The sequence below is a fragment of the Hypoxylon fragiforme genome (assembly GCF_022984875.1).
Source record: "Hypoxylon fragiforme strain CBS 206.31 chromosome Unknown GGS25scaffold_3, whole genome shotgun sequence".
Lineage (NCBI taxonomy): Eukaryota > Fungi > Ascomycota > Sordariomycetes > Xylariales > Hypoxylaceae > Hypoxylon > Hypoxylon fragiforme.
This window is the reverse complement of record NW_026054758.1, coordinates 3,607,736-3,619,782: the sequence shown is the minus strand read 5'-3', so window position 1 is coordinate 3,619,782 and position 12,047 is coordinate 3,607,736. Positions and strand designations below refer to the sequence as shown.

General features: G+C 48.5%; 4 protein-coding genes across 4 annotated transcripts; all 4 read right to left on the bottom strand.

The window, feature by feature from the left end:
- Positions 1-1,008: 1,008 nt before the first annotated feature.
- Positions 1,009-2,893, bottom strand: GGS25DRAFT_483473 (coproporphyrinogen III oxidase). The gene is made up of 2 exons (XM_049260374.1): positions 2,367-2,893; positions 1,009-2,290 (listed from the first exon to the last, which is right to left on the bottom strand). The coding sequence occupies exons 1-2, from the start codon at positions 2,535-2,537 to the stop codon at positions 1,274-1,276; spliced, it is 1,188 nt and encodes a 395-aa protein (XP_049119405.1). The 5' UTR covers positions 2,538-2,893; the 3' UTR covers positions 1,009-1,273.
- Positions 2,894-3,843: 950 nt separating this feature from the next.
- GGS25DRAFT_519946 (uncharacterized protein) lies at positions 3,844-4,167 on the bottom strand (the record flags this gene model as incomplete). Its single annotated transcript, XM_049263801.1, has 1 exon — positions 3,844-4,167. One exon carries the CDS (start codon positions 4,165-4,167, stop codon positions 3,844-3,846), a length of 324 nt encoding a protein of 107 aa, XP_049119404.1.
- A 3,183-nt stretch (positions 4,168-7,350) lies between these two features.
- Positions 7,351-8,499, bottom strand: GGS25DRAFT_519942 (uncharacterized protein; the record flags this gene model as incomplete). The annotated part of the gene is made up of 3 exons (XM_049263800.1): positions 7,351-7,610; positions 7,675-8,216; positions 8,291-8,499. The coding sequence occupies 3 exons, from the start codon at positions 8,497-8,499 to the stop codon at positions 7,351-7,353; spliced, it is 1,011 nt and encodes a 336-aa protein (XP_049119403.1).
- Positions 8,500-10,220: 1,721 nt separating this feature from the next.
- GGS25DRAFT_483468 (chorismate synthase) lies at positions 10,221-12,035 on the bottom strand. Its single transcript, XM_049260373.1, has 2 exons — positions 11,719-12,035; positions 10,221-11,664 (listed from the first exon to the last, which is right to left on the bottom strand). Exons 1-2 carry the CDS (start codon positions 11,751-11,753, stop codon positions 10,461-10,463), a joined length of 1,239 nt encoding a protein of 412 aa, XP_049119402.1. The 5' UTR covers positions 11,754-12,035; the 3' UTR covers positions 10,221-10,460.
- Between the last annotated feature and the right edge of the window lie 12 nt (positions 12,036-12,047).

The window sequence follows — 12,047 nt, the reverse complement described above, 5'->3', positions numbered from 1 at the left end:
TGAACATTTTGTACACTACTTCTAAGAAAAATCAATTAAACTTTTGATACTTGTACGCGTTTTTTTTCAATATAAGGCATATATGTATGTATGCTACTCTTATCAATAGTTACCTTTCATATAAAGAACTACCTAACATTTTAAATAAATCAACAGTTTGTATATCGCCAATCTATACGTCACATCGTTATCGTTAAACTTATCGCCGTCGGTATTGTCGTTGATAAAATTTAGCCTTAATTTTTTTACATCAAGTTTCTCGAACGTTAAAGGATTAATACAAACGGGACCAAAAAATTAAGTACCACACGTTGCTGCTACACGTAAAAACGCGCCTATTATTTGAACCGGTACATAGTCGATGGTAAAAAGCTGGTAGCGAGCCTGGCCCGTGTGAGGTTTTAGTGGGGGGCGCTAAAAAGCCCGGTGTTGGGTCTCGAGGGGATACCTAGGGTAGGTTAGTATAGTAGCCTGGAGGTAAAATACATATGTACCTAACATTGAACCGTTAGAATAATCCTTGGACTTAACTAGTTAGTCAGTTAACGGTTAATAGTTAAAACTTGACACTACCCTGACAGCCCCCCTCCCCCCCCAAACGGTAAGACTTTCCCTCATCCCTTAGCGTCAACCCCCCAATTTTCACCAATCTCAACCCGCCGCACAAGCCTTAAAAGCCCCATAATGATGACTCTTCCCTAGGCTTAACCTGCCTTATGTTGGTATGTACGCCGCATTTGTTGTAACTATGCGCAAACTTGACTTGCAGCAGAGCCTTGAAATTCAAAGACTTGGCACGTGCTTTCGTACCCTCGGAATATTTAAACTTGTCGAAAGTTTAAACGGGGTTTCCACCCAGTCGGGTCCACCTTTTCATTTAATTGCTCACTATAATAAGCGCCAACGTAGCAGCAATAGTACAATACAGAGTGCTTGAGTCTTCAAGGTTACATAGTACCGTCAATCGTCTAGCTAGCTACGTATAAGAGAAAATTGGTTCCAGTATATAGAAATATAATACGAGAATGCCTAGAGTATGGTAAGGATGTAAACGTATAAGCTGTAATTGTCTTGAATTTCTTCATCTTCTCATAAGGATTCCCTATATAATAATCAATAGCTTCTATTTCTAGGTATACATCAAGCCCTATCCGTTACTCAAGTATCCTTATCATTATTAATCTTTTCGTCGTGCGCCTTTTTGTCATATGATACATCCATAGCTCCCGTCTCTGTCTAGGTACATAACATCACATAACATAACATAGCATCTTTACACCCATTCCTTCGGGTTCTTAAGGATTTCCACCAGTCTCTGCTCCCGGCTCCGGGGCTCTGGCTCGTACATGTAGCGCCAAGACGCCGTCAACGGCAAGCTCATCAGGATGCTTTCCACCCTCGATCCGGGCACGTTCAACCCGAACGCCGTGCCGCGGTCGTGAACCAGGTTGAATTCGACATATCTTCCCCTGCGCACTTGTTGCCACTCCTTCTCCTTGGCTGTGTAGGGCATGTCCTTCCTCCTTTCCATGATGGGCAGGTAGGAGGGCAAGAAGCTTTTTAAGCAGTCCTGGATGAAGGCAAAAGTGTTGTCCGCATCAGCCACTGTCTCGTCCAGATCGTCAAAAAATATGCCCCCCACACCCCTAGATTCGCCTCGGTGCGTGTTGCAGAAATACTCGTCGCACCATTTCTTGAACTTGGGATAGTAGTCTTTATTGTGTTTGTCGCATGCCTCTTTCAGGGTCTTGTGGAAGTGTACGGCGTCCTCGTCAAACAGGTAGCTAGGCGTCAAGTCGCTGCCTCCTCCAAACCACCAAGCCTGCGAGGTACCATCTGGTCGCATTGTCTCAAAGTACCGGTAATTTAAGTGGACTGTTGGCGCCATTGGGTTTTTCGGATGCAAGACCATGCTGAGACCGAGGGCGTAGAAGTCGACCTCGTCCGCCTCCGCGATGTGTTTGTGGTTGACCCTCATCTTCGCAATCGCCGGCTTCGGTAATGTTCCATACACGACGCTGATATTCACCCCGGCCTTTTCGAAGACGTTGCCCTCTTGCAAGACGCAGGAAATGCCACCACCACCCTTTTCTCTTGACCACGTGTCCTCTTGGAAGCTCTTCCCGTCTAACTTTTCGAGCTCGAAGACAATGGCTTTTTGTTGTTCGCGGATGAATTCCTCCATGCGCAGGCGCATTGGCGAATTCTCGTCAACGCCCTTCTCGCGCTTCGTGCGCTCGTCGAGCTCGGCGAGCGAGCGTGCGTCGAGTTTTACTGGTTTCTGGTTGGCCTAAAGGAACAGAGTAAATTGGTTAACTAGGCGATCCATCTAGAGCTGCAACAGGGTTCAAATCAAGGTATATTACCATTGCGTAGGCTACAGTTGATATGGAAACGGCAGCAACGGTAGTTCCGGTAATCCAACGGGTACTGTTGGTCCTGCTAGTGCCAGTGGTAAAGGATCGTCGAGGAGGGCGACTGGCTCTTAGAAGTTGTAGCCGTAATCGGATGAACTGGCCGAACTGACGATTGGACATTTTGTAACACTAATCAGAGACGAATGTCTTTTAAATATGAATATAATAATCCGAAGATCCGAAGATCAAGGTGAATAGGCAGATTGATCGTAAGTTTCACAAAAAGGTCGTAAGATTTAAATTGGGACCTTGCGATTTGAGGCCGTGATAGTTCGACATCGTGAAGTTACCTAGTAGTAGTTAGTACCTGCCTACCCTAGGTACTACTAGTAGTGCTCGCTATTCATTGCATAGTAAGCTCCATCAGCTGAGGGACAGCCCTGAAAGACGGTGATAGCCGATTAGCTCGCTGTGCCCCGCTCCAGCTGACGGTCAGCTGCCAATACTTTGGACATGCCCTACATACTGTATGACAGTGTATGTAGGTACTAACTTACTAGTAGTGCTTTTTGTACTTCTCCCCTACCATATTTTCGGCATTATGGTCCTCTTGTTGGCTCCACTTATTAATGCACTTTACCTAATTAGGGTGATTTACCCCAAGGTTTATTCAACTACACCTCATTTCGGAGGGATTCTTATCCGATTCCTACAATATTAGCACGCGATATCACGTGCCGACACGTGATATCTGCTCTCTAATATCTACGTTTGTCTGTTGTTTCTTAATAGATGTATGGATATTTGAAGCTTCTCAATTAATGCATAACACTTTAAACCTATCCTTATTGAAAAAACACAAAAGAAAGATAGGTAAAATCATGATCACGTGGATTCTGATAACACTAGTACTAGAGCCTCAGCACCGAACTAACCACATTGGGCAAGGCGCACAAATAAGTGGAGCTAACAAGAGGACCATAATGCCGAAAATATACGGTATTATGACATAAGCCTCTACCCTTCTTTTCTTCAGTTCGATAAATTTCATCGATTTCTTTCTTTTTAAAAATCCAAAAGAACAGGAATGATTCAAAACTAATTTGTATATTAGTTTAGTATATGCCACATATGAAGTGGCTTTAAAACTGAGATTTGCAACATTAAATCATTTATAACGCCATCAACTTGAACTGGTAGACGCAGACCACAGTGCTTGTGTAAGAGTTGGGGCCCCTTATTCTACATGGTTTATACCATAATACACTCTCTCAAAGACATATCTCTTTGCCATACCTAACAATCATCAGAGGAGGTATCACGATCAATGCGAAGAAAAGGACCAAAATAAATTATAGGTACTCCAACCTTGATTGTGACTGTTGAGTATCTAAGTGACTATGGCTAACTATAAAAGGCCTATCCCATCCCATCCCATCATCATGAATACCAAAACCCAGTCCAACAGAATAAAGTCGTGTGATATTTAACACGAGCACATGTATTGAAGCTCCACGTGATATCCTGCCACATCATTCATCTTCTTTGTATCATTCATCTCGTTCAGGTCGTTCGTCTCGTTCAGGTCGTTCATCTCGTTCAGGTCGTTCAGGTCGTTCAGAACAATCATTTGCACACCCAACCTTAGTTTCCGGACCCTCTGGTACGCGGAATCCGGCGTGTGGTGCTTCTTCCAGTGATCTTTAATGTTCTTCTGTTCATTTCTGACCCGAGAGCGGCATGGATCTCCGTTATGACGGTAGTTATTGCTGAACCAAGATGACAGTCGCCCACTCAAAAGAGCCACCATGGTCGCGAACAACGATTAAGGCCCAGGAGCCCACGCCGGGACCCGTGAGTGGAGACTCATGTGTTCTCCAAGCAGCAGCCTGCACGACAAGACATCTCCTGGAAACTATCTTGATAGCTTCGCAGGTGGACTTTCATCGTTGCTTAGGGGCCCAGAGATAGATTGATAGATGCAAGCCATCGTCCACCGGCCCCGACGTAGGGCTTCCATGAAGTCATCCACCGCCCATGGCGTGATCGGGCCAAGGCACACGAACGAAGATGATGGAAGGCATCTATGGGTGCCACAAACCGGAACGAGGCTAACTTCTTATTGCCTTCCCATTTCTTCTTCAAGACACGACGCAAAATGCCGATCACAGGAAGCCGTCGATGTGGAACGGAACCGAACATTGTTGTTGCGAAGGTGGTGTCGGGACACCCGCCCCAGAGTTGGGAAAAGAGCGCTGCAGGTGACGTCGGGTCGCCAGGGTCCGATCGAAGAGGGGAATCGATTGTTGCGGAGGTGACGCGGAGTTGACGAGAAGGAGGACCATGATGGTATATCTCCTTACCCGTCCCCCCCCGTCAGACGGAGGGGAAACGGGTAAGGAGGTAATCGCGGTCACGGTACCGCTTGAACGGCAAGGTAGTCCCCATTCCCCATTTTGCGCAAGATGCAGGACCTGTTCTTTGCCATGACAAACTCTGTAGGTTAGGTGAAAGGATCATCGTTGCGCTGAAACCTCTCACAAAACGGGAGCTGAATTGCTGCGCCGTTGTCGACTAGCTCGCCCCAGGGGAGCAGAAGGCCAGCGGTGTGTCGGCCGGCTTCTGGCCTTGCCTCCCCTGAGGCGAGGGAAGAAAGGAGGGAAAGACCGCTCCCATACGGTCGCGGTAGGCATTAGTGACAGAACTTCACCCAGCCCAACCCGAAGGGGGAGGAGCGCTGTCGCTAAAATTTCAATGCGCCTCCCCCCCCCTAGGGCTGGAGCTGGGACTGGTCTCAGCAGAACAGCAGTTGAAGTTGCCATCGAATATCCCTGCCCAAGTCGACGAGGAGCGGCGCCTTCCCACAACGCGCCGGCGCAGGATGTCTGTCTGCGCCGCGTGGTCCGCTGGGAGGGAGGGAGGGAGGGAGGCCGGCTGGCGGGGTTTCAGCCAGTCTTGCCCGCCGTGCGTTGGTCGTGCTGGCGTGGCTCCCGGCCCATAGGTATGTCGAGGTGGGGGGTCTTGTAAGTAAGACGAGAAACAAGGGAAGAGTGTAGGTAACCAGGCGTAACTTATGAGGTTAGCAAGGCCAGTCGAGATGTAGGCCCGTCGGTGGATAGCGTCAATTCGTAGGTTCAGCTTGCACGTGCTTGCGTGATGGTGAAGCGAGAGAGAGAGAGGCGAGACAGAGAGTGAGGGTCAGGGATATTGGCCGAAGACGTATGCCCATCAAGGGTGTGGTGTTCAACGCCATGGGGAAGTACCATTCGTTCGCACCGGCCAAACCCCCAGTACGTCTGGGTAGTCGGCTTGTGGTGATGGGTCCAGCGATGAGGGGTAACCGTGACACTGACCAAACCATGACTGTCAGCATCATAGCAGCCAATATTGTAATCGTAATCGTAGTCATAGTCGTCGTCGTCGTTGTCATTATTGTGATCGTGATCGTGATCGTGATCGTGATCATCGTCGTCGACACCGATCCTCAAGTCATTGGCCGAGCCTAGTTCTCGGGGCATTTTGGCTGATTCGGAGACCAAGGGGGCCAGGACGCTACAATCTGCGACCTTCGACTCTCGGTTGGCGGCGTCCCCAACCGCCCGCGGAATAGGTGACAAAGATCAACCACGCCATGACAATACTACAAGATTTTCATGGGCGAGATTGTAGAGCGTGTCGTCAAGCCACGTTTCACGCTCTTCAATCGCGCGCAACAACTGCAATAAGCCAGCTCTGGAGTAGACTGAAGGTCGTACTCCTCGCCAGGCTTGACTTCATCTTTTCCGACCGAGGCCCACATGTTGGCTGATGATGGTTGTCCAAACGAGGCCACCGCCAGAGACCAAGGACACAATGTAGCTGTCACCCGTGTCTGTAGCTAGTACATGCCCAGAACATTGATATCACCGTCGATAGCATCCCGAGACAATGGTTGCAGAATGAAAAAGAAAGAAAACAGACCGGCGATTCAACGTCGTTCGTGTCAGTTCTTCAAGGCCCGCGGCACAGTAAAGTTTGCAGTGTCCCAACCAGACGTCTGGGCGGGTTGACTCGCCCTCGTGATTTAGGTACACCGGTGATGAATTTGGCAATCATATATAATTTTAAGAAAGACCCGAGCAATCTGTTAATCTGCCAGCTTCGTCTCGCCCACGTAGAACAGTCCCATATTTCCATTTGCGTCCTAAGCAAAGTTAGCAACTTATGTCTGTGGGTAGGTATGTTTGGGAAGATTCGGCCGTCTTACTCGGCATATAGCACACAATTTCTCCGGCGGACGGGCAACAAACGTCGCTGCTCATCTTTCTCCACCACCACGCCCCGGAGATCCGGCAGGTCCCGAAAACGCCACGCCGACAAGCGAGATCCAGGAGTTGAAGGACCGGGCCAGGAACAAGCGACAATGCTTGCGCTCGCTTGTCCTGGCCCGTAGGTCTCGGAGTTCCATGATCTCGCATGTCGACATGCGTCTCGTGTGATGTCAACTGAGAGCACATGTCCCCGCTCACCTTGTAAAGGGATCATGGCGAGGGGCTCCAGTAGCTCGCATGTTGACATGCGTCTCGGGACCAGCCCAGATCACACGTGGACAGGCGTCTCCACCGCGGCCGAAATATCAGCCCGCGAGAAACCTTTTTGTCACTGCTGACAGTTTCTTGTATCGCGCCCCAGGGAGAGACGATGATGGTACGTGAGCGGGAAGGATGGGAGCCCGCGTTGCGTAGTTGTGGGTTGCAAGGTGTCATAAGGAGTCGGAAATCGGAATGTCGAATGGCATCATCCTAGATATGGATCTTCCAATAAAGCCACCGACACAGGCTGATAGCCTTTTCTCTATAGCCGGCTTCCAGCCAAGCCTTCCTTTTTTTTTTCCGTTTATGTTTGTGTTATTCTCGTGGTGTGTGATGTCGCGTTCTGCTTTGCCCATCAATTCATCATCTAAGCCAGCGACCTTGTGGCTTTCTTGTTGGTGGTTCGTCGAGGGCCTATTGGTCTAGCCCTGCCCCAACCTCAGACCAAGATATTGGTGCGGAACCATCTGCCAGTGCTGAATGCGTTGGGAGGACTGAGGACACTGTGCGGCAGAGGCAAACGGGACGACACCAAATCTTTGGCAGAATAGACTTCCGCCCGCGACGTCGCGGTCGTCACAGTTATCGAGGATGTCGTTGGCTTTCCCTCTCGTTCGGCGGACCGAAACCGACGGTGGAATTCGGGTCGTTGTCGCTGGCATCATCATCGTAATCGGTCTAGCTGGACGATTTGGTCGGAGGAGTCCCATTATACAATCGCGTCCATTTTAATCCTTCCCAGCTACTCGACGTATTCGTCACCCGAAGACGCCGAGGCCTCGTTCTCTCAGACTTTGGTGAGTTGTCTGGAGAAGAGGAAGCCTCCCTCCCTGCCTCAGAGTGCGTGGCAGGGAGGGGAAGGGGAAGGGGGGAGTGAGTGCCAGGAGGAACACCGAGCGGTAGTGTCATAATGATGCATGCCGATGAAAAAGACTCATTAAGGCCGTCATATCTAGGCCCGTCATGTGTGTCGAGAGGATGGGTGGGTAGGTAATTGTGGTCGATAGTTAGGGACGGCAATTGTGGTGTATTGGGATGCACATAGGTGGATGCACTTATGTGAGGGTGTTGATATCGTGCACGTGTGAAAAGGCCGGCGTATGACTTCGAGTGGGTAACGCAGAGAAACGATGAGGTCTCTGAAGACCAGAACCACCAGTGAGTGCGAGTGCGAGTTCGAGTAGCTGGTCCATCACAGCTCTTATCGACTAGGTGCGCGCGCTCGAAGACCTTGCTGTGATTCGGCGAGCGCACCCCACCGGGTTGCGAGATCAAAGTTATCTTGTACCTTGGGGCGAAGCCCAAATGTGAGTGATCATCTTGACTTTGAAAGGAGCAGAGAATGTGGGTTAACATCTTTACCTTGGAGCGAAGCCCACGCGCGCCGGATCATTTTGACTTTGTAAAGAGCCCAGCATATGCTTGAGCATCTTAACTTTGTCAAAATTATCCGTCACACGTGGCCTTCGCCCCAAGGTAACGATCAGTTTGCCCCGGCACTCGGGGCCAATAGACTTGATTCTCGTCCTCGTTCTTGGAAGGTTCGCGACATGAACCTTCCAAGAAGTCATAGGAGAAGAATGTGGCGATTCTAGATCTCAGTGTGCGTGAAGAATGAGAGAAACAGGTAACAAGGACGTGAAAGAATGCCAACAAATTGTGAAGAGATGGCTTTGAAGAGAACGGATTGGACTAAGTGATGCTAGGCGTTGGGTTTGGTAATGCGAAACCCGCAGCAAAGCACCACGAAGTCGGGGTGTGTGTGTGGATGAGTGAGCGAAGGGAGACGATGAGTGTGGAACACAGTAAGATGAATCATTAATCAATGATGAATGAATATTGATTAATGATTCATCTTACTGTGTCCAAAGGGTATTTGTAGAATAAATGAAATGATTGTGCTCATTTAATTCTACAAATACCCTCGCCGTGGTGGCTGGTGGTGGTGGTGGTGGTGGGAAAAAGACGTAAATATTTTATTTTTTATTTTTTTTGGATGTGGAAGCGGGAGAAGTAAACAAGAATCTGTTGCATCTCTTGGGCTTTATATAGTTTTCTTTTTCATTCTGCCAACTTATATCTTTCACCGCCTGGTCGTCGTCGCCTCAGGCAGCTACGCTGTTGTTGTCGCCTTGTCGCCTTGTCGCCCCTATTTTTCAGGCGTCAAAGCTACTTCAGTACCTAATATCGCCGCCTCAGGACGCTACCATGGCAGCATTTTCTAGTAAACAGCACCTAATCAGTACCTAGTAGCTAGGTGAGTACCCCTTGATACCCTTAGGCATGTTAGGGTTAGCATATGGCAGTGTATATTCCCTCCTTCTAGGTAGAAGATACTGGATAGGAGGGTCACCGCCCTCCATTGGTAAGTATTCAGGCAACCTCATTCACAAGGCATACATAACGTACCAAGAGACCCTTACGCTAACCAATATTTCAGAGCACATAATTCCCTTGGGCACCGTGCTAGATATACTGACATGAACTAAGAGCAGTCAATCATTCACCCCTATATGTAGCGGTAAAATCTGGCAATCAAGAGCCTCATTCGTTTGATCCCTTTGGAATAAAAATCAACTCAGATGCCGCTACCCGTTAAGAGTACAAACAACCCTAAAAGACAAAGTCCCAAGGTAACTTAGGTTCGAATCTACATATGACATATATAGATAGGTAGGTATAAGCATACAGCGTAGAAAGCAAGCAGTTTGCGGTGTTACGCCTTGGAACCTAAGGGGGCACATATGTCAGATATGCTCACAAACTAAGTATAATCGATGAAAGACCAATCGTTCCCCCTTAGGCGTAGCGGTATGTTCTGACATGTTGTACAATACCTACGTGCCGGAAACCCACTCTCCTTCTTGCCCAAAGAAAGAATTTTCCATAGCTTCAATAACCTCACCACCAAATGCTGCTCAAAGGGGCGTCAACGCAACACATCTGTGATCAATTAGTACAGCTAAACACCAAATAACAGTGAACTTATGTCGAGCCGTGTGAAGTTGTTTGTCGCAAAGATCAGTCACGCAGACCTTCAGTCGTGCCCCTCAATATATTAAGGGGAGATATTTCACCATGATAGGTGGTGCGAGGTAGAACACTCCGGTAAATATACTACGTAGCTTTTAAATACAACTTTCATCTTGTTCATGTCATTACCCGTCATGATGTTATTCCTCGCTCATGACATGGCTACTTTGGGGTTTAGGTTAGATAGGCAGCCAGAGACCAGCAGTCATGAAATTTTGAAACATCATCGAATAAAATCCTAGAATTAGACAATAAGAGACTCTATATGTTCTTAGGATATAATCTACTGTTGACTGCTGTGACTACAATAATCAATCTACTACGTAGAATAATACCAGTTCTAGAAATCACTTCGCGACTGCAAAGTACCATGTATGTGACCTTCGCTTGTAATAGGTTTACGCATATAGATACAGACATCAACTCGTATCTGTACATGACCGATATTCATCTTCGAAATACATTCTCTTTCCCCTTTTATTCGTCTACCCCCCCTTCCCTATTTTACCCCCTTTGAAATCTCATTATCAGCAACTGGCACGGTTCGCTGTAAGGGCGGAAGATGCCTCCTAGCCTCATGCCTCCCCATCTGCTGCATCAGCGCATCCATCACGACTAGCGATGCCATTGCTTCCACAATAGGCACTGCCCTCGGTACTACACAGGGATCGTGTCTACCCTTAGCCTCTAAAACACCCTCGGAGTCGCCATCATACGTGGCCGTTGTCTGGGCTTGGCTAATGGTTGCGGCTGGCTTGAACGCAACGCGGAAGTAAACGGGCGCACCGTTGGAGATACCACCCTGAATACCCCCAGAGTTGTTAGTCTTAGTCGTCAACCTAGGCCTCGGTACTCCGTTCTTTGACTCTGTTTCCGGTGCTCGGATAAAGGGATCATTATGAATGGATCCCGGGACCTCGCAACCACCAAAACCAGAGCCAATCTCAAAGCCTTTAGTAGCGGGTATGCTAAGCATAGCGTGAGCAAGTTTCGCCTCCAGCTTATCGAAACACGGCTCTCCTAATCCACTCGGTATGTTTTTGATGACACATGTCACAGTTCCACCGATACTATCATTGCGCTCCTTGAAATCAGCTATGTAGTCAGCCATTGTGCGCGAGGCTTCCTCGTTCGGACAGCGCACAGGCAAAAACTTGTCGACAGTTTCGCGGTCAATGGTCTGCAGCAGTTCCATGAAGGCAGGATTTTGGCTGGGCGTGGGGTACTCGGCGGAGGGCGGGAACATGTGAACGGTACCGACAGAGGTGACGAAAGCAGTGATCTCAACACCGTATGCGAGCTTCAAGTATTTCTCAGCGATAGCGCCGGCAGCCACTCTACCGATAGTCTCACGGGCAGAGCTTCTTCCACCACCACTACTAGCCTTCACGCCATACTTCTCGAGGTAAGTCCAATCAGCATGGCTCGGCCGTGGGTATAGGTCCATCGTTTTGTTTCCATAGTCCTTGGGTCTCTGGTCTTCGTTGAGGACTACAAGACCGATAGGAGTGCCGAGGGTAATACCGAACTCAGTGCCAGATTGTATAGCTACACGGTCTTTCTCATTTCGGGGAGTGGTAATATTACTCTGGCCTGGGCGACGACGAGTCATCTGAGGCTGGATATCATCCTCGGTGAGCTCCATACCCGGCGGGCACCCGTCCACTATGCATCCTACAGATCGGCAATGGGACTCGCCGTAGCTATGAAAGAGACATTAGGACGGGTTAAGAATCTAATTGGGTTATGGAACTAACGTGGTGACCCTGAAGAAGTCCCCGAATGTGGACATGCTGTCACAAGGAATCTATAGATGGTGACTGGTGGAGGATAAGATATTTACGGTAGATGGATAGATCTTAGATATTTAGAACAGAATGGGAACTGGAAGTCAATCTTAAACATGTCAATTGACTACTACTTGGTCGAAGTTATGTTCCAAGAAGGAATGGAGAAATGTCTCAAGTGGATATGAATATAGATAGGTCTTTGTTCGGATGAGTCAAAGAGGGAACAAAGAGGTTCGGTAACTGAAGAAGTTGAAAAGTTCACGTATCAAAGTAACCCCGAGTTATGAAAAGTTTAA